Genomic DNA, 27,833 nt, shown 5'->3' on the forward strand with positions numbered 1-27,833 from the left:
TTTTGTTGTAGCAAGTAAGCTCTATCTATAGCTAGATTAAATTTTCTGAGATTGACTCTATGGACTGTGTAGTAGCCCTCATAGAATACACATACACCTTAAATGGACAGAATAATATTTAATGCTTCCAGCATTTGAAGATGTTATAAAATGAACCTTGTGCTACATAGCTTAATTGAGTATGCTAGGTTTCTGTAGCATTCATAAGGCTAGTTATTCTACTATCACAAATATTTGCAATTTCAAATTGTTAACTTGTTGAGATCAGACTAACTTTTTTGTTAGTTTGATAAAATGATAACATTGAATATGCATACAATAATTTTTAAGTCATTACTGAATGAATCTATTACATCTATGGAATTTCTGCTATAAATAAGTTAATGCATTTATTTTGCAAAGTAAATTTAATGAGATGTTTTTAGTCATTTTTCCTTTAACATACTTATTTTCTACATCTTATTTTGCACAACTTAGATAAGTGTTGAATCCTGGATATGGGCTGTATGTTACATGTTAACAATCTTTCTTTGCCTTGTTTGCAGGTTTTTCCCGTGCTTCCTATTTGAAATCGAAAGTCAAAAACAAGGGAGCTTGTTTAGAATTTTGGAGAGCAGAGAAAAGGTTTAGGTATGTTCGTTAGTTGTGCATATCTCCAAGTTACACCTACTATTGAACAATTGTTCAAATGCCAAGCTAAATATTCTCATGAAAATTCACCCCAAAATATTATTTCATACTATTTTCAATGAAATGTTATGAAGTAATTTTTCCATTTTCATTAAATGGTATTCAGCATAGATACTCTTGTTCAGTACCTTATCATAATAAGCCTGTTTTAGGCGATATTTTAAAAAAACTTTGTCAATAAACAGTATGCATTATATTTTTTGTAGAGTTTATCATTTGTCGTTTAATCATTTTTATTTTATCTTCAACAGGTTTTGGATCAGACACACTGTTAAAACACAGTGGTTTTACTGGTTCGTTATAGTTTTAGTGTTTTTCAATACTGTGTGTGTGGCGGTCGAGCATTATGGTCAACCGCAATGGCTCGCATCATTTTTATGTAAGCATTTTTCATTCATCTTGTAATTTTTTACCTCCCTTTTCCTATATCAGAGAGTGCACTTATTAGCTACTTTTTAGTGCATCCTGCTGTAAAGCATTTTTTTGTAAATTGCAAACAAATTTAACTTAAACAATTTTGTATAGAATTTCCTTCTGAAATTATGAGTAGGTATAAAATGTTTGGTTGAGCTTAAATATTAGCAGTCATTCCTTTTAAAATTTTATGATTAGCGATTGAGTAAATTATTGATTAAATTATGGCATCATCATTTAATCAAACTTTAATGATTCATGAACATTTATAAAATTCATAAAGATAGCATCTTTTTTATTTTCATATGCTTTTCTCACAAATAATAATTATTTAAGCTAAATAAAGCCTTTTCAATTGCTTAGTTCTATCTAAAAAATGAATTAGAAGGATAAAAAAATTGTCTACTGCCTACATCTAAATATTCTCAAATCTTTTTCCACAGACTATGCAGAATTTGTTTTCCTGGGACTCTTTATGATGGAAATGTTTATCAAGATGTATGCTCTGGGACCAAGGATATACTTTGAGTCAGCGTTCAATCGCTTTGACTGTGTCGTTATCAGTGGCTCCATCTTTGAGGTGATCTGGTCGGAGTTGAAGTCCGGCTCTTTCGGTCTCTCCGTCCTCCGAGCCCTTCGCTTGCTGCGGATATTTAAAGTCACAAAGTAAGTGAATGGCATCATTCTTTAGGGACTGCTTTTTTCTGTTAATTGTCCAAAAATAGTACTTGCAGGTGTGTATCTATTGCTTTGATAAATAGTTCAATTCAGTATAGAGTTATACAGGCATTATTAAATCCAAGTTATAGATTTTCTTAAGTTTTTGTCGACTTGAAATAAGCTCTTTTCCAAGAATTTCATTTTGCCTCTTATTTTCATTGAAACATTGTATTATGATTTTCATATTTTAAAATTTTAGATCCTCATAGTCTTATTGGACTGCCAAACTAATATGGGTTTATTTTTCTAATTAGGTACTGGTCATCTCTCCGTAACCTGGTCATCTCCCTCCTGAACTCGATGCGTTCTATCATCTCCCTGTTGTTCCTACTCTTCCTGTTCATTCTCATATTTGCCTTACTTGGAATGCAGCTCTTTGGAGGGCAGTTCAATTTTCCTGAAGGCACGCCACCCACGAACTTCAACACATTTCCCATTGCCCTGCTCACTGTGTTCCAGGTATTTATTTTTTTGAACACTAAATGCTGTTTGTCTTATATTTTGTCTCCGAAAGAATAGTCAAATGTATTACATGGTGGCTAATTTCAACCAGTGTAGTCACAAAATATTGAAGTAACACATAATTCATCAGTTTTTCCTCAGAAAAAGAAATGGCCACCATTATTAAAACAATAATTCCAATGTAATTCATGCTTTATGATTAAATACAAAAGTTAAGATAATATGAAGAACTGATCTTTAACCTCATTTAATTGCTTCAGTTACTTAATAATGTTGAAAATCATATTGTTACAAGTCACATTGAACCATGTGGTTATTGAAGTGCATTAAGATTCTTTCAGATCTTTAAAATTTATTTTAATATATTAAATGTCATAATGCTAAAGCTAGAGGTGCTGATGACATATATCCTTGCCTTGGCAGCAATCTAAATGCATCTCATTTCTTATATTCCATGGTATATAAAGGAAATCCAAATGCGGAGTACATATTTCATGATGATTATAAGACTGGCATTTATATTTCTTGATGTGAATCAAAAATAATCTCCAAGGTGTAATTATTTCAAAAGCCTATGCTTGTGGAAGTGAAACTTAAGTATGTAATATGATGTTTAAGTCAGCAAAGTTAATTATTATGGAAGTGCAATGGCTTTTAAAATGTGTGCTGTAGTTTAAAGCACATATCATATGGTCCCTTTGAAATTTGCCTGGTACAACATTTAATTTACTTGTAATATATTCCATCCATAGATTCTCACTGGGGAGGATTGGAATGAGGTCATGTACCAGGGTATTGTGTCCCAAGGGGGTCACAAGCGTGGCATGATCTATTCCCTGTACTTCATCATCCTCGTGCTCTTTGGTAACTACACCCTCCTAAATGTCTTCCTTGCCATTGCCGTGGACAACTTAGCCAATGCTCAAGAACTGACCGCAGCTGAGGAGGAACAAGAAGAAGAGGACAAGGAGGTAATCTACAGCAGTTGAAGCACTCAGACATAATTACTGTTTACCCAAATTATGACTCTGTAATAATACTTTCGTACCTCCCACTCATGGTGAAACAAAAAATGGATCAGTTTTAAAATCACTACATTAATTTTAGTAAATTACTGTTGATTTTTTTTTTCATTTACCAAAACCTCTGAAAATTGCCATGCTTTTTTAACATTAAAAAACAGCACCTACCCTTGAGTCTCTATCTAATAAATATAATAGCAGCCCATTTAAGCCCTCACCATAAAACACTCACTCCTCTCCCAAAACATACATACATCCCATTGGGTTCCATGCATTGGTCTCTTCAATTTTTGTAGCAATTGCATCAACATACTATACAAGGTCTTTTGGATAACTGTATAAGTGCGTCTTGGCACCTTTCGACAAGAGTAGGCTAATGTTGATGCTGGATTTCTCTCCACCCATCCCCTCCCATCCATCCCTAATGGCACAAATGACCTTAGCTGTCGGTTGCCTCCCATGAAAATACTGTTACAGTTTCAACCTGTTCACTTTAATCCTGGAATAATTGTTTGTATTGTAATTTTCAACTAAGACCAGTCCCTGGACAAAAGGAGAGGACTTTGCAATGTTTGTAATATGGATAAATTGAAATACCGGTACAATGAAAGTTGAAGGTAAGATCTGGTCTTGTTATTAGCAAATTTATTTATTTGAAAAAATGCCCCAGTGCATCACAAGCCATATCAAGTGTCAGACTATTGCAAAGTTACATGCATGCATATGTGATGAAGGCGTGGTGTTTCTGTCATTCATTTCTTACAAAAATCTCAACTATTTGCATAGAATATAACTTCTCTAGGTTATATTGATAATCACCGTGTAATAAAAATTTACTTGATACAAAATGATACTGCAGCCTAATCTTGAATCACCAGACCTATTTTGAATATTTTTAATGGTTTTGGTCAGCCAACAATGCAGGGTTCCTCTCTCAAGGCGGAAGAAGAGAGCTCATAGCTAGTGCCAATCAGATAACTTTCAGGTGCCAATATTTTATGCTCTCCCTCTTGGCAATGGATTAGGTTCATTTGTATTTAGTGTAGATTATGTGTTATAGAACTAAAATACAATGATTGACAGATAATTAATAATAACAAAGTATAGTCGTAAATATGGGCATGTTTGTGTACTAGCACTCTTGCTTTCAAGCAAATGATAAGCTTCTTGGCAGAGTACAACTTAAATCCATTGTAATTTCAACATGTCTTAAAGATAGGACCCACTATTTTGTAAAACTAGTACACCTATGTTGAAGATTCAAAGCAACTTTTACTCCTCGTCCTCTTTCTGCTCCTGTCAGGAAAACTTACATTAAATGGAATAATATGACAAAAAATTGAGTGGTAATATGTGGTTAAAACATTTTGGTTAAACACAATGAGCCATTATATTATTTTTAACCTAAAGATACTCTGTCAGTAATATTAAAATGTTTTATTTCTTTGCTTTAGAAACAACAACAGGAATTGGAGAAAGAAATGGAAACTTTGCACATGGGTGAAGGTGGTGCGCCCAAAGTTGAGATCAGTCCTCCGTCACCATCTGGAAAGTAAGTGATCATGTAATACCCTCTCTCTAGGATTTTTAAGACTTAAAGGTAGTGCCTGAAAGAATTTGCAGTTTATTCATATCATTGGGCGTTTACTTGATATCAAAAGAGTATGTGTAAAAATCACTATGTATAATTGTGAAGTATATTTTGTTAGTTTTCTTGTGAGTGGTAAAATTAAAATAATTTTCCATAGTAATGTTTTCCTTTACTGAGGTTTAGGGGTAGAATTTGCTTACTATGCAGAAAAAAATGTAAGGCAGAAGAAAATCAAGCTTCATACTCAGTAAATGCCCTAGGAACTTTAATGATTTAATAAATGCAGAGCATGTTGTGCTTTCACTTTTTTGCTAAGCAGTTTGATCAGAGCCGTAACTTTCAAAGGTTGATTACAAATTCATCTTGAGAGTAACATCCATTTAAAAGATTGTGTGCAAGTTAGTTGGTGTATGTGTCAGCTGCAACTGTCATCTTGCTTTGATTGCTGTTCTGGTTTTCAAATTGATACAACCGCTTGTTCACTCGGTACACATGTTCATGTCAATGTCCTCTGTAATATTATGGAACAGTATTTTCCTGTCATTATAATATGCTATCAGCATGATAAAGAGATTTATAGAAAATTTCTGCCAAAAATTACTGTGTGTTGCCTCCTTATTTGTTCAAAAAAATTCTCCTTGCAGCCATTTCTTTCTCATAATTATCATGTGTCACCCATATGGAAATAATAAATTAATATTGTATCAATATTACATAAATTATATATTACTTAAGAGATGCTTGAAACATATCTTGAAGATTCTTTGTCTAGTTACTGTTTTTCTATCATAACTACGTAATTTGTTGTGCAACAAATTGACATCCTTGAGTTTGTAACAATAAAAAATGTTTGAGAAACGGTTGTTTAAGCTATTGCTCAACATTGATTCCAGGAAAGGCAAAGGGCGAGGTGATGATGAGGAGGATGCTGAGAAGAAGGGAGGCGTTGATGGTGATGATGATGACATGACTGGGCCAAAACCAATGCTCCCATACTCATCCATGTTCATTCTTTCCCCAACCAATCCGTGAGTACCGACTATTTTTTCATCTCTCTTGTTCTAGTTTTGTATGTTTATCATTGTTTAAAGTTCTCTCTCGTGGTTTATATCCATTTTTTGCTCATTTTTACGTGGTCATAGTATGAGAATAGTATGCTTTGTATACAGTATCATATATGGTGTCAAATGACATCAGCCACTGATGCACTTATTATAATATTACTGCTATAAAAATGTGTTCATTTTAAAATAGAAGTTCTATGAAAATCAGCAGCGAGAATTGCACAAGTTTTGCACAATACAGTGTTTGATTGGGTCCACAAAAATCAATTCAAAACAGTGTAAATTCTTGAATGGTGGATCTCTTAGTGGTAATTTAATAAGGTATTGGGTAGCAGCAAAATTCATCACAATGGCTGCAATATGGGTAAAAGTTTGGATGCCAAAAGCTAATCTTGAAGTCTGTAAAAAAATTACTACCTGTACCAATTGGTGCAAATGTGTAGCTGCTTCTCATCATTGTTCATGTCCTATTGTACCGTATGCTCTCTGTTTTCTTTAAGTTGAAATCATCACCTCCATTCTTTACTTTTTTCAGTGTCCGTCGAGCAGCCCATTGGGTAGTTAACCTCCCCTATTTTGACTTCTTCATCATGGTGGTTATTAGCTTAAGTAGTATAGCTTTGGCAGCTGAAGATCCTGTTGAAGAAGAAAGTGTTCGAAACAAAATCCTCAATTATTTTGACTATGCATTCACAGGTGTCTTCACAATAGAAATGATTCTTAAGGTATGTTGTAGACTCTCCTCATTCAATTACTGTTTCCTTTTATTTGAAAGAGCTGATACAATGTAATTTATCTCCCAAAAACTTGGTGATATAATCTTTGATAAATCTTGAATGATTTGATAATGTGCAATCACAATTCTTTGTGTATTTTTTTGCGATTAAAACAATAAAAGTAATGGTTGAAAGAAGAAAACTTACCTTCATTCCAATGGTCCATTATTTATCTTAGCAGTTGTTTCATGAGAGGGTTTATTTTTATTTTTATTTAATTTCATTATGTGAGTAGGTTTAGTGGAGAATATCTCAAATAGGTCCTCTCTATGACAAAAAGTAACTCCGTTGGTGATGCTTAGAGTTTACATAGTAAAAATGCTAAAACATTTTGATGAAGCATTTTAGATGGCTGTCTCTGGCAGTATAAGTTCATGGCAGTTTTTGCTCTAATTCCCATATTTGCCAGGAAAAAACCTGGGTTTTTTTCCAGAAATTATACTGCCTTTCTATGTATCAGTTACAATTAAATTTGGGTGGAACATATTTGTGATTGCTGTCCCACCATGAGCCGGTACAATCACTGTCATTAAAATTTCGTTTAAATATTTTGTTATGTGCTTTTGTGAAATAATTATTACTCATTTGTAAATTTATATATTATTTGGTAAAATAAATTATCAAACTATGTATGTATGGAAATTTCCTATAGCTAAATGCATGGTCCTCCACATGACTATATTTGAAAATCCCTTTTATTTTCTGTTTGAACTTCCATAAAATTAAAGATTTGAATATTTGAGAACTCAATGTTTTAAAAATCTAATTTTAATATATTTTTAAGTCTTTTCATTTTCAAAATTTGTCTGCGTTCATTCTACTATTCATCGCATATCCTATTTTTCCTTAGATATTTACATGGAATAATCAAACTTTAGCAGCAAATATGTCACTTTCATGTCAACTTATAAGAGAGCATTATCATAGCATAAAGACATTTTGAACTCCTGTGGGATTATTGTTAGCACTGTCATGAAATCTATGAATTATGGTGAAAAAATATTTTTGCAGATGGAAAAGTACTAACTTTTTTAATAAAAAGATGTTCAAATTGAACTGTAAGATGAGGAGCATTCTTAAATGTACTTAACCGAAATATTCTTTCTCCTTGTAGATTGTGGACTTGGGAATCATTCTTCACCCTGGTTCATATCTTCGAGAATTTTGGAACATCATGGATGCTGTAGTTGTAGTATGTGCGGCAGTCTCCTTTGCCTTCGATATGACGTAAGCCTATAGCTTTCTTAATAAGTACAGTCTAATGAGCCATCAGCCTTGAATATTCCCATCCTAATTATCACTTAAGAATCATGCCTACTTGAGAATAATTCTTCCAAGGTGTTCTAAGTTACCTTAAGTATATAATGTTATGATGTTTTTTGTTTGTGGTTTTAATTAATCAACAATTTCATGAATTTAAATATGCCAGGGGTAGTAAGTTGTTTATCAAGATCTCTATTTTTAAGTCGACAACGAGTTTAGTCAAAGCAATCAATACTCTTCATTAATATCCCTTATGTGTGTGTGTGTATATATATATATATATATATATATATATATATATATATATATATATATTAATGTATATATATAATATATATATATATATATTATATATATTATATATTACATATATATATATATATATATATATATATATATATATATATATATATATATATATGTAAATGCAATATTATCAACTTTGGAGTCTAATTTTTTATCACTTCTTCTTTCTCAGGGGGAGTTCTGCTGGCCAGAATTTGAGCACCATAAAGTCACTCCGAGTACTCAGGGTATTACGACCGCTCAAGACCATCAAGCGGGTACCCAAGCTGAAGGCAGTGTTTGACTGTGTGGTGAACTCGCTCAAAAATGTCATCAACATTCTCATTGTGTATATTCTCTTCCAATTCATCTTTGCTGTGATCGCCGTCCAGCTCTTCAACGGCAAGTTCTTCTTCTGCACAGACGAGAGCAAAACTACTGCTGAGGATTGCAAGTAAGTTATAATGTGAAAGTGTTTATGATATATTTCAATATTCAATGCAGTCATCAACTCTTACTTCTATGGATAGTACATATCTACCAGAAAGACCTTGCTGTGTCAGTTAAAAATGGACTCACTTGGTTTTATCACATGAATATGGAAAATCATTTTAAATTGGTGAGCTGTCAAAGCTTTCACTTTTATTGCACATTTTACGTGATTCTTGTTTGTGAACGACTTAAGAGGAAAGGGAGAAAATTATTTTTTAATGTTAAACAAAATTGAAGTATTTTGCTAATTAAGAGTGATTTTTTCCATCTTCTTTAATATTCCCACTATCCCAGTCAAAGAAAATGATTTTTACACTTGGAAATTTCTGCATTTTAATACATTAGCAGATAGCCCCATTAAAAGTTACTGTCACGACATCTCCCGCCATTTGTTTAACCAATAAATACGAGGGTCATCCGGAAAGTAGTACCCGTTCGTGCCGCATGAAGTGCTGACGACGCGAGTAGCCGCTGGACGAGGTCAGATAGCTTCAGTGGCTTGTCTGCCTTCTCTGAGCCAAGTTGCGTGACGCTAGCATTGCCTGTGTTGTTTCTGTGATTGTTTACAATGTTTAAAAAAATTGAGAACGCCGCCAGTTGTGAAGTGAGGGCAGTGATTAAATTCCTCAATGCAAGAAACGTTCGCCCATGTGATATTCATCGCCAATTAAAGGAGGTGTATGGAGACAATGTAATGGACGAGTCGTCTGTTCGGCGGTGGTGTCGCAACTTCAACATGGGGAGGGGGAACACACACGACGATGAGCGTTCGGGGAGACCGTCTGTCATTACAGACCAACTGGTGAGCTCAGTTGACGAATTCGTGAGGAACGATCGGCGCGTCACAATTGATGACATCTGTGAGCATTTTCCCAATGTTTCTCGAACAATTGTTCATGAAATTGTTAAACACCATCTGCATTATGCAAAAATTTGTGCAAGATGGGTCCCTCGCGTATCTCAATGAGCTGGCGGCGAAGGACTATGCAGCAGGAATACAGAAACTTGTCACACGTTATGACAAATGCCTTAATTTGCTTGGAGATTATGTTGAGAAGTAGTTTAAAGTATCCTCTTTCAAATAAAATTTTTTATGTTTGTTAATATTTACTTTTGTGTCTTTATTTCACGAACGGGTACTACTTTCCGGATGACCCTCGTAAGTTAATTCTATACTTAATGGGAAGGCGGATGCATAATAATGCACCTTGTTTTTAAATACTGGCATAGATAAAAATTTACAATTTTCAAAAACCCCAGTACAGTTACGTAAACCTGTGTGGCAAATATCATCAATTGTGGGTCAGTGCATTATAGCAAAGCATTTCTGACTTAATGTATTGAATTCATCTTCCCAAGAGGAGTAGCATTAATACTGGCAATAGCACTAATGTATTTCTTATATCCTTACAGGGGCCAGTATTTTGTATTTAATGGAGACAATCAGCTGCCCTCGGCTGAAACAAGAGAGTGGAAACAACAAAGCTTTCACTACGATAACGTTATGGCTGCCATGCTTACCCTATTTGCTGTTCAAACTGGAGAGGGTTGGCCACAGTAAGTTATTCAAACATTTTTACTTACTTAATGATGAAAAACTATTATTTGTTGTCTCTACCTGCTCCCACATTAAAATTTTATCATATCATCGTAAAAGTCTCTCTTACATCTATATTTTGTCATCCTAATACCTTCTATAGTAAGGGGTATCAGAAGCATTGTATCCTAACATTTGTAATTATATTATGATTAGGCACCCATAAAATCTTCTGCATTGGGCAACATTCTAATGAAAAATTATAAACTTAGTCCCTTGCTACATGTCTTCCAATTATTCAATGATAATAATATTAAAAAATGACATTCTTTAAAAATCTGATGGAACAAATGCAGGGGGCATAAGGTCATTGGAGTTGGAAAAATAAGCTCCTCCTCCCTTCATAAATTTTCATTCAGTATTTCATTATTTATAGTTAATTATATACTATTAGGAACGAGTCAGATTTGATAATATTTATATTTTGCAACTGTGTCCTTTCCCATAGCCTTACAGTTGATTATCAAATTTCTTTCTTTGGGCAACAAGTATTTTTTGTTCCCTAATTTTCTCTTAAATAATCACATTTTTATTTTGTCATTAAAAATTAAACGAACATGTTTCCTGTTGTTTACTTTATGATGAATATGTGCAAATTCAATTCTTAAAATTTGTTCTTTTTGGAAGACTAATACAGAAACTGTACATCCATTTGGTGCTATTGCTTCAATAGTTTCATGTTTAAAATGTAATGGAAAGTCAAAAACTCGATGTTCTTTTAAGCTTGTGGCTACCTTGTGCAATGAATTCTGTAATGCTGTGTAATTGTTGTTTTGTTCTTATTTATGTCAGTTTTTCACTTTCATTGATTTGATAATGTTCCTTTTCTCTTCCAGAGTATTACAAAATTCAATGGCGGCAACATACGAAGATGAGGGCCCACTCCAGAACTTTCGAATAGAAATGTCCATCTTTTATGTCGTTTATTTTGTTGTTTTTCCATTCTTCTTCGTGAACATCTTCGTTGCTCTCATTATAATCACATTTCAGGAACAAGGAGAAGCTGAACTTCAAGATGGTGAAATTGACAAAAATCAGGTAATAAATACCAATTATCATAGTCACCAAATCTTATGATTTTTAAGGTATATACAAAACCTAAAAACTTGCCATCAGGACATTACTGTCAAAGGCCTTCAATTATGGGATACATTTAGATTACGTGAATGTATATTCCAGAGCCATCAATTTATGCTATTAATGCTATTGAGTATCATCATTTATATTATTATTACTTAAAACAGGAACATTTACCTCTTATCCTATATATCATCAGTATCTTAAAATGATTACCAATCAAAATATAGTAATCTAACCCAAACAAATTTTCTCTTTGGCCACACTCCAATCACCATAAGATGATTTTGTAGAGAATAAATTAATCTAACTCAATGTTTTTTTTACCAATTTATTGTTTAGATTTGAATGAAAAATATTTAAATAGCCAAGAAATCTTTGGGCAAATTAAATATAGCCTTAGGTAATCCCATAAATTTAATATGATAAGTAATCCTTCCAATGTCCAACAAGTGATGTTAAGTAATGGTAATTTATTTCCCAGTAATTTTAATGTGAAAGCATAATTTTCACCTTGGTTAGATAAATGATACAGTTTCTGAAGATGTTTACCTGAAGAGTCACGTATGGTACGCTGTAACGAAACCTAAGGTGTAGTAAAAATATTCTTTGTGAAAAAGCAAAGTGTCTTCTTTCATCATGTTTAGTCAAAGCCAAAATAGTGGCATATTCAAAAAATGCTATAGGTCATATAAAATTGAATCAGGGTTAAGGATAATAAATTGGTCTAATGCCTGCATAAGGTTAGGTATTAACTGCAAGATTTAAGGGAGAATCCAAAGTTTTTCTGCAATGAGACATTCTTTAAAATTATATTTTCCTCAAATTATCCTAATTTCTTCACATGTTAAAACTTGATGCGTGAATGTGAACTTGAATCCTATTGTTAGAGGATAGAAGTAACATGTATTACGTGTAAAATTTAATTAGGACATTCAATATGTACTATTTTAACCAATTACCCCAGTGATGAATAGGAACCATTGGATTGGACCAAGTAATTCATTACTGTAAACATTAATTTTTCTATGAGTGACTTTTTGCATTAATTAGTTTAAGTGATGCTATTTTTAGGGCATCTAAAATATACAATGTTATGCTATTTCACAATTATAAAAATGCACTATACCATTTCTTTTATCGTTTGCTTACAGAAATCTTGTATAGACTTCACGATACAAGCTCGCCCTCTTGAAAGGTATATGCCGAACAAAAGAAATAGCTTCAAGTACAAAATTTGGAGGATAGTAGTGTCAACGCCTTTTGAGTATTTTATTATGATACTCATTGTTTTGAACACACTTCTTCTTATGATGAAGGTAAGTGCTCATCAGATTTACAAAAAAAGGCCCATATTTTTACTGACTATAAAATTTTTGGATGAGATGATTAATTACAAAAAATTTTGAATGATACTTTTGATGAATTAATTATTTAAATATTGCTATTTCCCAATCTAATTTTTCTACTATTGTTCCCCAAATACTTGATTAACTAATATTCTTTATGTGAGCATAAATAGTTCAATCAATATTGGCTCACTCTTACATCTTATGCCACTTACAATACCAAAAGCAATAAAATGTAATTGCAAGCTTATGATTCATGACTTTTTCTAGATAATTGTTTGTGATGGAATACAGATTTGTCTTGGTTTTTGCTAATTTAAAATGTTTTCAATCTTGCATGTGCTGAATTTGGAAGAACATTTTTTTCCAGAGTACCCTTCCTATAATCTTTGGGTTATAAATTGACCAGATTTGACAGCAGTTTAATGTGTTAATTTTTTTATAATCATAGGTCATTAATGGCTAAAGGGTCAGGGATTTTCCTAATGAGCAAGTCCATCTTATTTCAGCATTTCCTTTGAGTCCCCATTTCTCATTAAAGTAAAGTCAGCATTGTTCTCAGGATTTTTACGTATAGTGTGTCCTTGTTGAAATGCCAGGCCATTCCTTAAACTGTTTTTCTCAATCTTTTAAACCAGTGGCATATTGGAATATTTTTTGCAAATCATCCTCCTTCCCCACTTCCCAAAAATATCTAAACAAAATTTCATAAATCTCAATGTCAATTTTCCATTGGTTTTGGGCCTCCATGTAATATGGGTGGGTGTTGTTGGGGTGACTGGTATGCCACTGTTTGGAATGGATGTGAACAAGGCATGATTGTAAGGCTTATCCCTTAACATTCTTTATTATTTAGTGTTTTGGAAAGCTTAATTTCTGCTTCTCGTACATTGTAAAGGATGGTTGAAATTATCCCTTTGGTATTGTTGGGGTGGGTGGGACGCCTGGGTCAGTTATGGTGGTGGATCCATATACCAGCATGCAAAGCATCTTGAAAGTGCATTTCAACCGAATAATGCTTGCGATGAAATTCATTATGCTGCCACATTCTGCCAGTTTGACATTTCTTCCCCTGTTACTGTCTCATTGTCTGTCTTACCTTTTCTATGGCCTCTTGATAAATGCTGTCACCTTTTAATCCTTTCCCCATCATACAAGATTTACTTTCTTTATTAGCTTTCATAAGTATCTCTTGTTACTTTCTGTCCTCCTGGTTTTCTGTACCATTGTTGTAAATTAAACAACCATATTTATGTTTACTTGCTATCCTCATTTTTATGATTTACCTTGAACTCTGTGAATAATTAACACAGGGGTGTGCTTCTCTTGTGAATTCTTGAGGGGAGATTTATCTCTAGATGAAAAAAGTTTTTCTTTATTTTTATACAAATGTGATTACTTTAAATTAGACTTTACTGAATATATGACACCTTCTTTTGTGATCTGAGTCCATAAAAGTGAAATATTGTTCCAAAGCAATTAAGAGAATGTAATTAATTTAATGATGAAGTAAGCCATGGGGCATATAGCTTGGCTTACCCTGTGTTCTTACTATAGTAAAATTGGTATTTTCTTTTTTTATAAAAATCATATCTTTATTATTTTTTAGTGGTTTAACCATGATTAAGTTATTCCAACCTTAAATTTTATGCATACATTTTATTCCCATTTACGTGTATAATGTATTCAGCATGCATGCTGTAATTCAATCAACCTCAGAAATGATTGAAGTAGAAATGTTTATAAAAACACCCTAGCATGAAAATAGGTTGTTCGCCTTGTAGAAAATACCCTTGAAACCATTGAAGTATGAAGCCAACCATAGAATTTACTTCCTGTGAAAACCAGTACATCTTGATGTAACTGACTTCAACTTAGTGAGTGAATAGAATGACAAATATGAATATGGTTTTAAATACATCAATCCACCTTAGCATCATCATAAAAACTCTCCACCTAGTCAGTTCAGAAGCAATTTCATTGATATTCCCCACTTTCTTTTTGAATAATTCTCATGTAAAGCTTTATTTCCTTTATTTGAAAAAAATAGGATATTGAAATATATTCTTCCTCTATGCATCTGAAGTCTTTGAAGCATCAGAACTAAAGTATCCTCATGTGCTTACGATTAATCACAGAAAACATGCAAAGAAAATGACTCCATTGTCATAATTTGTTTTGAAAAAATCCCCTGAGAATGCAGCTTTAACTAAGATTATAACTTCATAGTTGCTGGTTATCTACTTTCAGAGAGAACATATCAATTTTCAAAATATTGGAAATCTATTCTTTGAAATACTCCAAATAGTTACAAAGTACAGTAAAACGAAAATAGGTATTAGTCATTTCTCAGATTAATGTAGGTTGCAATGGTTGTGTTCTAAAATATATGAGTAAGTCATTTTTTATATTACTTGAAGTGCTATAAAGAATTTTTTCATGAAATTTTGATGAAAATTGAAATTTTCATGAAATGAAGTTAATGAAGCCAAGAAACATAAGGTGAACTTTTTTGTGATATTTCACTTTTGTAATTATCTCATTTTAAATATATGGAAAAAGTCAAGACCTTCAGAGAATTCATTTATGAATGAGATTTTCATCATTTTTTTCTCCATTATGCATACATATTTCCATTAGCTGATGGCATACTAAAACTTTCATGTTGGATTCATAAATTCCTGAAAACCATCTTATATTAAAGTGCCCAAAAATGGTTTATTTAAGTTGAGGTCATTTTCTTATCGAGGTTCATACATGTGTATAAAAAATTATATTTAATATGGGAGCCTTAAATCTAATACACCTAAAGCACATTTCATTCATTTGATCCTCCCCATTTTACTCCATGCTGAGGAAATGACTTACATTAGTACTTATTGTAGTAAAGGAATTTCCAATCATTTTCATGGGAATCAAACACAAAAGAGGTACAGGAAACTCCAAAATATGGAAGATCAATTTTTCTGTTGAACATTCTCATTAAATTTGTCAAGATCACTTAAAGCAATGGCTATATCAGATTTTATTTGGTGTCCTACTTTAATCAAATTGATAATAAATCAACAAAATAAAATTAATATTTCCTAAGATACATAAAACTATATAAATATTGCTCTGCATTTAAGTACAGAAGTACACATTTCAAACTTTATTTCTTCTATTCCATTCCAAACTTTTTACACTCTTCACTGATAATCTATGGCTTTTCAACTGGCAGAATGAGTGTGAAGAAGCTTTAATTTGGCATGAATCCAGTATTCACGTGACTGAAGAATTTTACTCCATTTGTGTCACCAGAACAATTCTATTTCAACAATAAGCTTACATTAGCCATAAAACATGCATGATTTCTACACAGATTGGCATTTCATTTGCCTGAACTTTTTTCTATTAGTAATATTGCATAATTATATTCATGCAGTCATTAAATGAAATATTGTCTTTCTCAAAGTGTTGAGGAAATGTGATGGCAAACTGAAAAGCCAAATCTCCATTTGTAACATACAGACTTCTCATACTCATATTTTATGTGACATATGGCAATTATCTCTTTTGGTTCAGTGGGTTTTACCTGGCTGATTGTGTTGGAGTGGGTCCATAAATGTTACTTAGCCTTTTGTGTGCAGTGTTGCAGTCTCCACTGATCAATGCCTTGCCCAATATTCCTCTTATCACCACCCACTCCCATATGCCTTTGGTGTCCTTTGTCTGCTATCCTCCACCTGTGCTATTTGTGTCCTAAGAAGTTTACAATCCTATTCCAACTAGATGCTACAGTCTGATGAGTCCTATGTGTTTCTGCCCTCTTTGTAGAGTATAGTTAACCATTTGAGGTTGAAATGTTATTCTTTTTGTGGTTCATGCTCTCTTTTCACTATTGTTTGGCATTGTTCAGATGTTATACACCGTCATCTTTTGTTTAGGAAAAGATTATTTAGTGTCAGGACCTATAACATTTACTCCTTGATGTCTTCATTAATTTTAATAGTTGATTATTTTTAGATTATTTCCAGTTGTATAAAATTGTCGGACATCATGATTTTATAGATAATGTATTCTACTGAGCTATTTTATAATGGAACACATGCCAATAGAAAATTTAATTGTGATACGTTATGTAACTCGTGGAACAATTTGATTGACCCTGTAGCTGTTTTATTCACAGTAGCATGACTTTTTTTCAATCTCTCATGTGAGAATGTTCCCTACAGTTTGTGGATAGAAATGAATAGGAGAATAGTTATCTGTTAGATTTTCCTCATTTAGGTCATCAATTCGATTTCCACTTAGAAGTCATGAAGTACAGTGTGTTTCTTTCAAACAGAATTTATTCAAATATTTGAAAGTATTTTCAGGTTATTCTTTATCTTTAAAAATACATATTTTCTATATTTGTGTTGACTATTTGCCGAGACATTGTGAAGCACCAATAACTTATAAAATCATGATACATTTATATAAATCGTTAATGATTAAAATGCCATATTGCTACTATTTTGCATTGGCATAGCTATAATTGAAATTAGAGCTAATAGTCAAAATTCCACTTTCATATGTTTTCTCGTGAGTTATTCTTTTTTCCTCAACTACCTCATTTATTCATTCTTAATTCACTTACTGATCTCAGTTCAAGCAATGCAGATGTCAGTTTCATTTACATAAATGTACTTTCTCCTACTAGTGATGGGTTGGTCCCACTTTTCTTTAGTCCTAGTGCCAGTTCAGTTATTATCATTGGTTCTCAGTTTCATTTCTGATTCTCAATTCCAATAGTTATGGTAAATGGATAGGTATTCTGTTAAAGGTACCCATAAAAACACTTATTTACAGCAGCAATGGTAAATAAAAGCTCAATCAGAACCTCCTAAGAAAGTGTCACCCTACTAGGGGTTACCCTATAGGAAATTTTGTACTCTCACAGAGGTTTTCATTCAATCTTTATGATCTTTGAAGTTTCAAAAGCAATGGGCATTCATACAAAGCTTATAGAAACACATGTACTGCATGGTAAATTTTCCATGATATCTATTCTCTATAGAAATTTTAGAGAGAGGTTAGTTTCCCTCTGTTTTATAACACTGCTGTTATGCAAAGGCAATTAAACTGATGAAAAGTAGTTTTCTACATTTTTGAGGTCATGGCATATCTATTGAGACATTCCATGCGCAAATAAAAGGGCTTTAGGAGAAGAACCATTCTTATCTGTTTTTTTTTCTATCATTTAACAGAAAAAATTGAGTTTTACAGAATGTGAATTCCATAAAAATATTTTAATTTAGGGACTATTATAATTCATTATATCATAATTTAGAATATTATAATTCAGACTATTATAGTTCAATAGAGACTAGAACAATGGACGATCAGAATAGAGACTTTTTAGTTCAAAAGTTGTGGAGTTATAAACCATTATGCACATGAACCTTCATCCATTAGAATATGCATTATAAGTTCCACATACTATTTGTGCACATGATAAGAAACAACTAATATGACTGCTACATAAGCAGGGGCAGTATTCCTCATTTCTATTCCTCACCTTAATTAAAATATCAATTAAAAAATGAGGTATTTTATGTTCTAACCAAGAACAATTGTGAGCCAGATCTGCAATGAAAGATTACATTTTGTGACACAAAAAGTCATAGATACATTAGACCCAATAGTCTGGTGGTGAAAAGAAAATAATTATCCTGGATATTGAAAATCCTGGTTCATCCATTCAAGACAAAAACATAGGCATTACACAGATTTCGGAGCTATCTCTGAAAGTCTGCAATGTTTGAATATTTTTCAAAGATTGCAGACTTAATAAATAATGTTTCCTACTCCTGCAACTCCCTACCAGGAGTAGCTGCGGTGCTCTACAGTACTGGTAAAAAACGCTTTCAATAAATGATTTTCCTGTTTTGCTTAACCGTCAAGTCCATACCCAGGTATCCATTTCATATTCGCAGATAGAATTAATTGACTTTCCCTTGAAAAAATTGTATGACCACCCGGATCCCCAAAATTGAAGTAGTTTCAAACTTAATATCCATTCCGTCATGATCCCACTATGGTCTATGTGTTTGAAAGCCGGTTTAGTCACACTAAAGAGACCGTTAATCAAAGTGTTTATGTAACTTGACTTTGGAATAGATAATCAAAAATATTGTTTGTTATTTCCTTCATTCAAACAATTTTTATGTACAATAGTTAAGATAGCAGGTAAAAAAAGCATAATTCCGTTTTTTTTTATTTTAGTTATTTTTTCTTTTATTTATAATAACACAGTTCCATACAAAAAACTAGCATTTAATTATTATAAATAACAAACATTCAATTATTTCGCACACTCCTCACATGTTGTGGTTGTATTACAATGTTGATCACAAACAGGGAACACACATACCGAACATGACTTTAGAGTTTTGCAATGTTTTTTGAATTCGCTCTGGAGACAAACATGCACCAGTAATTGTTTTCCTTCCGGTTGAATCTAACTGTGCCTGAGGTTTCCTGGCTGTTGGCTGCGCATGTGGATTTATGGTCGACCCAATAAATTTTCAATCGCCACTTTGTTTATGAAATGCCTAATGATTTGTGCATTATTTGAACGATTTTTGACAAAGGGAGTATACAGCTCTCTTCCCAGTTGCAATAAAATAATCGTTGTTCATAAGTTTTTTACATAGCAATTTATTATTCTCAAAATAAAGAATATCTGCTGCAAGGCAGGCGATATCAAGAATATTGTAGAAAAATGCTATAGGCCACCTGCAAGTTGATCTTTTTGTAGTATATCTACAAAGCATTTTATCCATCGTGTCCACTCCAGCTTTTGACCAATTACAAAATTCAATAGTTTCGGGTTTTATCTTTGTACCATCACCAATCTTTGCATCCTGATGTATTGATGATAGTAGAATTACTTTCTTGTTTTTTTGGCACCTACCTGCATATGGTTACTTTTTCATGAAAGCCAAACTCAGTGGATAATTCTTCTCATGTTTTCGATGCAACCATTGCTGGTGGAATGCATGGCTTATTTTTCTTCAAAGTACCAACAATTGTTAAATCCCAGGATAGTAAACATTTTGCCAATGACAGAGTAGTGAAGTAATTATCCATGGTAATAATCCTACCGGATCCTATGGTACAGTGCCACCAAGTCTTTGACAACTCTATCAGAAACGTTTTTCTCGTGCCCGCCACTCGATTTATCCAGTTTAAAGCTGTCCAGCGAGAGTATACGAATTTTCAGTATTACATGTCCACCATACTTGGCTGGCTTTGATGGAATATATTGAGTGAATTTAGTTCAACCCCGGTGTGCTAAAAGTTGCTCATTGATTGTCAGGTGCTCTGTTGACTTAATAATGTGTTGCCAAATTACTATTAAGCATTGTCCAAAGGTCTCATATTGGAGCAGCCTTATCACTCTCCATGCACTGAGCACGAGTATTGGCATCATAAAATCGGATAAAACAAACAGTTTTCCAGAAGCGACTGATCCCCATTGCTGCACGATACAATGGATATGAGTACGACTTCAGCATTCCCCTTGCACTGTCAGTATTTGAATTATTGGCGCCTGAGTTTATCAGAATAGCTAGGAATGCAAAAAATCCTTAAGCTCAAAATCTTTCCATACAAGGGGTTTTTTCCATGATTTTTTTTCATTATATGCTGCATATATTGAGCTTGCTTTGTTACTCGTATAACGTACAAATAATGATATCAGCCATTTCCGGAGTGAAAAATAATGTGATTGTGTCACGAAATGATAGCATGTAGGTGTTCTTATTATGTCCATATCTCTGTTGCACAACATTATGTCTTGCAACTTGATGTTCCCTTGTCGCTGCCTCTGCCCACTGAGTGCCATCTTTTGCTGTAATTCCTGACAGCAGTAGGTGGGTACCCAGGTACCCAGTTATAGAACGAATGGTGAAAGTTTGGTTATGGACCAGACGGTTAAAGACAAAATGAACTATAATTTTACTCATAATTTTGGAATCTTTTCTAAACAGAATTTGTTCCTGCATTTTTGCAAGCTCTTGTATTTTTAACAATGCGTCATCCTTTAAATAGGATATCACATAATTCTTACTAATGTATGAGAATTAAAATCTGTTTGTTTGATCTACTCTTAATGCCAACACTACTGCATGGATTGAGTTGAACTCTACTAGAGGTATAAGGTACTTCAGGTCATTTTCACCCTTAGGGATGGGGATGGGAAAGGAAGGGTGGAGAGAAACCCGATTAGCCTACTATTGTCGAAAGGTGTCAAGGGGTCCGCAGTTTAACTTCCCATCCAATGAACGTCGTACTTACTCAAAGTGCTCTCCACAAAGCACATCAAGTAGGGATCAGGATACCGCTGAAAAAATATTTGTTGCCTCCAGGATTTGAACCCAGGCCCTCTCGGTGAGAAGCCTGTGCTTTAGCCACCGCACTATCCAAATCCCCACCAGGAACCAAATAACCAAACTAATCCATCACTAGTAAATTAGTATGTACGTATGTAATGATAAATACAGTATGAAATTCACAAAATAAATTCATTATTAGGTTTACAAAACAAATTCTGCAAAAGCATAATTTTTCAGATTTCATTAATTTAAATACTTTTGATGAGAAACTGTGGCAGTGTAGTAGGTTATCATGCAATCTCATTCAATTTAAATGTTATCTATATCATATTTGTTGAAAATGAATTCCCATTCTGGTATTCATGTTAGCTGATATCTGAATCCAATTGGTTGTAATTTTTATTTGAATGGTTATTATTTCCTTTGATTGAAGTTCTGTCCATTTGCATATTAGTTTAATCTTGTAAAATTTTCAATCAATGCCACAAAAATTTCGGTACTTTATCAGAAAATAAGTAAAGTTATACGTAGAAAAATAACAGAAAATTGAAAAACTCACATACACTATATTTGGATCAACTTTTAAACATTTAAAATATTATAATTGAAGGAAAATGCATTGCAATTGTGACTTAATAGTACGAGAATGTGTTTAATAGTCCTGTATAACATTCATGAGGGAATTGCACCTTCAACTAAACATTACATGCAGTTCATTAAAGAAAAGTATTGGTTAAAATATACACAGGTGCGTAAAAAATGCCACAATTTTTTAAATTAACCTTTGAGATAGTTCATGGCAAATTATCATTTATATATTATCTTTATCAAACAGCTGATTCCAGTGAGGAAATTTATCTAAAAACTCTGACAAAATATTAAATGAGCCAAATTGTATGTTAATATTTTCATTAAGCCTCTTTTACATAGGCTGTGGTAGCCAAGTGGTATCTTTATCAATGCTGCTAATATTCATCAAACAGCTATCACCTTAATTATCTTAGTAATCATCTTCAAAAATTGTTCACCTTTTGGGAATAAGAAGCAGTCTGGAATATTACCTTTATGATTTATATTAAACTTTTACTGTAGTGTTACATGTTACTATAGGTTGATAACACAACAAAATCCAGATCCAAAAATCCTTGCTTCCCATAGTGGGAGTGTAATCAGTTGATTTAGGTCATTTTTATTATTGTGTCCTAAATGCCATCCATAATAATACATAGAACTACAGAATATCTATTAGCCACTCTCACAGAAAAACTACCACAATGGCTGAGGCAAAATTTAGTATAGGAAATTTGTGGAATCTAACTGTACACTTAAGCATATACATTTTAATTCAAGGCATTAGAGGTAGTAAAATATTTCGCACATGAAGTCTCAAGAAAAACATCAGCTGAATATTACGAGGGTCATCCGGAAAGTAGTACCCGTTCGTGAAATAAAGACACAAAAGTAAATATTAACAAACATAAAAAATTTTATTTGAAAGAGGATACTTTAAACTACTTCTCAACATAATCTCCAAGCAAATTAAGGCATTTGTCATAACGTGTGACAAGTTTCTGTATTCCTGCTGCATAGTCCTTCGCCGCCAGCTCATTGAGATACGCGAGGGACCCATCTTGCACAAATTTTTGCATAATGCAGATGGTGTTTAACAATTTCATGAACAATTGTTCGAGAAACATTGGGAAAATGCTCACAGATGTCATCAATTGTGACGCGCCGATCGTTCCTCACGAATTCGTCAACTGAGCTCACCAGTTGGTCTGTAATGACAGACGGTCTCCCCGAACGCTCATCGTCGTGTGTGTTCCCCCTCCCCATGTTGAAGTTGCGACACCACCGCCGAACAGACGACTCGTCCATTACATTGTCTCCATACACCTCCTTTAATTGGCGATGAATATCACATGGGCGAACGTTTCTTGCATTGAGGAATGCCCTCACTGACCTCACTTCACAACTGGCGGCGTTCTCAATTTTTTTAAACATTGTAAACAATCACAGAAACAACACAGGCAATGCTAGCGTCACGCAACTTGGCTCAGAGAAGGCAGACAAGCCACTGAAGCTATCTGACCTCGTCCAGCGGCTACTCGCGTCGTCAGCACTTCATGCGGCACGAACGGGTACTACTTTCCGGATGACCCTCGTATTAAAAAAATATAATAAAGAATAACTTAGAATCCACCATTTTTAGATAGCCTGCACATGTATATCATTTGAAAACAAAAAATATGGGGTGAGACAGCTTTAAGTGGTCCCTGGGTAATAAAATATGAAGACTCAAATTCATCATTACTTTGAGTTGCTCTTTTAGTTTGAGTTACAAGGGTAATTTGAAAAGATCTCAGAATGGAATAGAAAGAAAAGACTTCCCTCAATGAAACTTTTTTATTTTTCATTGTAGTCTCCCTGTGCACTAATGCTCCTAGTCCAGCGATCTTCCAATGTATAATGTTCCCATCTCAAAAATTATATCCTTCAGGCCTGCAAAATGCCCGTCTACTTCGGCTATTAGTTTTTTGTTTGAAGAGAAATCTCTATCCACTGAGGATAATTTCAAGCTTAGGGAAGAGATGGAAATCTGATGGAGCCAAATCAGGCGAATTAGTTACGTGTGGCCACAATTTGTATCTTAGTTCACGTATTTTTGCCATGGCAATGACACTTGTGTGTGGGCGTGCATTGCCTTGATGTAAGCTAACTTTCTTCCTTACCAAACCTGGCCTTTTTTCATGTATCTATTGCTGCAGTTGGTCCAAGAAGTTAGCGTAGTATTGTCCAGTAATTGTTTTAGCCGTGGGAAGATAATCTGTCAGCAGAATCCCTTTTGCATCCCAGAAAACTGAAGCCATCACCTTTCTGGCCAACCGTATCGTCTTTGCTTTCTTTGGTGGTAGTGAATCAACATGTTTCCATTGCTTTGACCGGTATTTTGCCTCTGGGATATAATGGTGGACACAAGTTTCATCTGTGGCCACAAACTGGCATGGAAAATCTTGTTGGCTGCTCTTAAAATGGGTCAAACATTATTCAGAAATTTTCATTCTGATCCATTTGTGATCCTGCATCAAAGAGTTACACCACCCACAAAGCAGATAATTTTCTCATATCCAATTACACAGTTAAAATGTGATATGCCCATTCAGATGATATCCCTGCAACTTCAGCAATGTTTTTGCACTTTCAGTGGACGATCCTTCTAGACAATTTTATGCTATTTTGCAAGTAATTTCTGGGGTAGTGGCACATTTTGGCCAACCACTACGTGGAATATCAATGAGGCTGTCCCGACCTAGCCTAAAATCATTTGTCCACTTGGGAACAGTTGAACATGAAGGAGCAGAGTCCCCCATAATGTTCGGAAAGTCAGCATGAATTTCCTGTGCTTTTATAACTTTCTTTACAAAGTATTCAATCATTACTTGAATCTCAATTTTTTTCATCTTCACAAATCACTACACGGGAACAACAACAGAGAGGCATCCACACCACAGATCTCTTCCCAGAGCAAGGACATGTTAAGTGTTTACTCATAAAGGATTACTTATTACTACTAGGGAAACTTGTTGATTGAGATTGTTGTGCTAGTGCTGACATCTGGTGGTGATTTTGAGAACCTTTCAAACTACCCTCATAATTAGAGTTCACAGGATCTGCATCTGCATGTTAATCCCATAATTTATAATTTTATCAAGTTTTAAATTTTTGAACAAATTTTAGAAGGCAACACCACCACATTTATTCCAAATCATGCATATACAATTACTGTATGGACCCAAATACGTGTATAGTGTAGGGTACTTTTTCCTCAGTATGGATTTTTTTTAAGTTCTATTCTTATCATTTTTATTTTAGCCATCAAAATATAATAAATCCAAGTCATTTTCCAAAATGTCTCTCTATCTAATTAAATTAGATCTTGAATCATGTGTAGATGAAATAATTCAATAAAAAACTTGCAAAATATTTTTTTTTAATGCTCTTTACACATAAACAGGTATGGTACAAATTTCCTAATTAAGTCAAAAGCCTGCTCCCTCTACTCTCTGAAATTTTCATTAAATATTGTCCTTGCCCACAAAATGTAATAGTTATAAGGCCTAAGACTTTATACTGTAGGTAGCAGAATGTGAAATGTCTGGGAATGTGGAAGAATAATTTTGAATGTGTTGATTCTGTATTTAAAACTTCAATTTAGTTATTACTTTGACAAAATATAATAGATTTTATGGTTTCATCAGAGAAATCTCTCGCCTTGCCCTTGAGGGCCAAACTGATGTTTACTGAGCTGAGGTTCTAGTGTATTGTTTTGTGATCTCATAGGACTCTTTAGTTTTGTTTACATGGCCAATACTTTTGGACCACTGTACTGCAATTGATCAAGGTCAGTGGGAGAGGAACAAATTAAGTAGTGAGATGAGTGATAAAATATAGACAAGGTAGTGGGATTTTGACTTAGAGCCAGAGTCATCAGAGCAGCAAACATGCTGAGTTTCAATACCCTGATTTACACTGAGTACCATGATAACTAAACTGTATATTCACATTATTAGGCTCGCTGTGACAGTGAGGCCCAAGCATTGACAGTTTCTGTTTTCCAATTATTCCTGTATCATTTCCCCTTCATTTTCTCCATTAGCAAGAGTTAAATGTAATTTAAATTTGTAAAACAGAATTAACTCATATTTTTCATAAAATTCTTTACAAAATACATGGGTTTGGTATTTGAGCTAGTGGGTGCCTCAGTCATTTCACTCCACTGACTCATTAAGAACTCATCATATCCTTAGTGCTTAAGAATGAACAGAAGTGCCCATTAAAAAATAATATTTACATGTTGAAGACTAGGCTGTTATAACATATTTAAAATGCCAGTTTATTTAAAAAATATGGTTACATTTCTGACTTTCACAAGGTTATCTCCAAGAATATAGGATAGGTCCCCCTTAATTTTCAGTAAATTGCATATATTCCAGTATGTACTCTTCACACTCTGAAATATGTGCATAGGATCACATCATATTTGGATAACTGCATTAATATACATTTTAAGAGATAAATATGTTTTCATGAAATTCTTTCAACTAGCAATGGTATCACAAAATATTAGTGCCACAACAGTAATTGCATATCATTAGGTAAAACTAAACTTCCAGTATTTTTTAAATCTTATAAAAATAAAAATAAGTTTTAATTGAAAATATTGAATAGCTCAAGTATACACCAGCAATTTTTTTTATTTTCTTATAATATTTTTATAAAGGACACTTCATCTCATTAAAGTTAATTATCGCGTATGATATAAATTACTGTAATCTTTATTAGTCTTAGGAGTGTTGCATATGCTCTATACCTTAACAAAGATTATGGTAAAAAGGATAAATAATGATGCATAAAATCAGCTAAATGAGTTCAGAATTGCCTAAATATTCATTTTAGATACCATATGCTTTTGACCAATTCTGAATGAAAGTGCTTCACTCTTCTGCCAGATTTTCAAACATACAGCCTTCACTTCAAAAGTTAAATCAATAATAAAAAATTGAAGTCCATTATTGATGGCTTCGGCATCATGGTGGCTCTTGTCATACATCTCTACTAATATATATTCTGGCCAAATGCAATCAAAGTTTTTTTTATCGGCTAGTAAATATTCACCAAATTTGTTGACTATTAGTTCTTCCTTCACCAATAATTTCTAACTATGAGCTAACCATAATTTAAAGCCTTTGCTTGAATCAAAATGGTATATTATCATTAAAATGCGTGTAATTCAACCGATTTTTTAAAAGGATCCACTATGTATATCAATCGAATGCTAAGTAATGGAAAGGTCCATTAAGGATAAATATAGTTTCTCCATCCCTTTCATAAAAATTTGCTTATTCTATACTTAGGTAGGTATGAATAACTTATTTAGCTCCTAAATAGGTACAGTACATGGTGACAAGTCTCAAATTTTCTGCTTTCATCATGGGAAACCAACCAAGTTCCATTTTAATTATTACTTATGTGCTGTAAGACTTAAACAGAAGGCAGCATTCACAACCTAAGTCATGAAATTAACTTGGCTCTATATTTCCTTTTTAATGCTCAAAAATGTAACCCATTGTGCGAGTAGTTTCCTAAAATTAAAATTTCTTTCACATTTTATGGTGACTGAAATTTGTATTTTCAGTCAATATTCCTGCGTTCACTTTATTTAATAAAACTTAGATTCATAATTGAGTTGTAATAATCACTGTTGGGTTTAACAAGGTTCATATTTAATTAATGACAGCTACAAATATTCAGTTAGTCTCAGGATTAGCACAGGTATTTTTCAAGTTTTTCATTGTTACATAATTATCGAAATTAGTTAATAGAAAAGTTGACATTTAATGATCTTAAATTGCTTTAGAATTATCAAAAAAGATGATGGCAACAGGACTCATAATTAGAATTGGAGAGCTTGAAATAGGGTTAGTGATTAAATGTTACCATGTGAAATCCAATTTTAACCAGTGATTCCTTCTTACCCCTTTGTCTAATAGAAATAGTGATTTTTGATAGGTCATCAAAGACACAAAAATATAGAGAATAGGTAGATTTTGTATTTATATTTGGCTAATCAGCATTTGGGAACACTATTTTTACTTTTGTGGAACTTA

At 33.3% G+C, this 27,833-nt stretch overlaps 1 protein-coding gene across 1 annotated transcript in view; it reads left to right on the forward strand.

The window, feature by feature from the left end:
* cac (calcium voltage-gated channel subunit cacophony) overlaps positions 1-27,833 on the forward strand; it is a 365,313-nt gene that overhangs the window by 279,033 nt on the left and 58,447 nt on the right. The window contains exons 14-26 of the mRNA XM_071591274.1: positions 546-630; positions 942-1,069; positions 1,548-1,770; positions 2,079-2,283; positions 3,039-3,257; positions 4,763-4,860; positions 5,793-5,927; positions 6,499-6,688; positions 7,854-7,966; positions 8,481-8,741; positions 10,193-10,336; positions 11,213-11,414; positions 12,608-12,772. Coding sequence (XP_071447375.1) covers positions 546-630; positions 942-1,069; positions 1,548-1,770; positions 2,079-2,283; positions 3,039-3,257; positions 4,763-4,860; positions 5,793-5,927; positions 6,499-6,688; positions 7,854-7,966; positions 8,481-8,741; positions 10,193-10,336; positions 11,213-11,414; positions 12,608-12,772 — 2,168 coding nt within the window. The remainder of the gene's footprint in view (positions 1-545; positions 631-941; positions 1,070-1,547; positions 1,771-2,078; positions 2,284-3,038; positions 3,258-4,762; positions 4,861-5,792; positions 5,928-6,498; positions 6,689-7,853; positions 7,967-8,480; positions 8,742-10,192; positions 10,337-11,212; positions 11,415-12,607; positions 12,773-27,833) is intronic.

This window comes from Hetaerina americana, unplaced genomic scaffold (assembly GCF_022747635.1).
Source record: "Hetaerina americana unplaced genomic scaffold, ioHetAmer1.1.p SCAF_1, whole genome shotgun sequence".
NCBI classification, from domain to species: domain Eukaryota; kingdom Metazoa; phylum Arthropoda; class Insecta; order Odonata; family Calopterygidae; genus Hetaerina; species Hetaerina americana.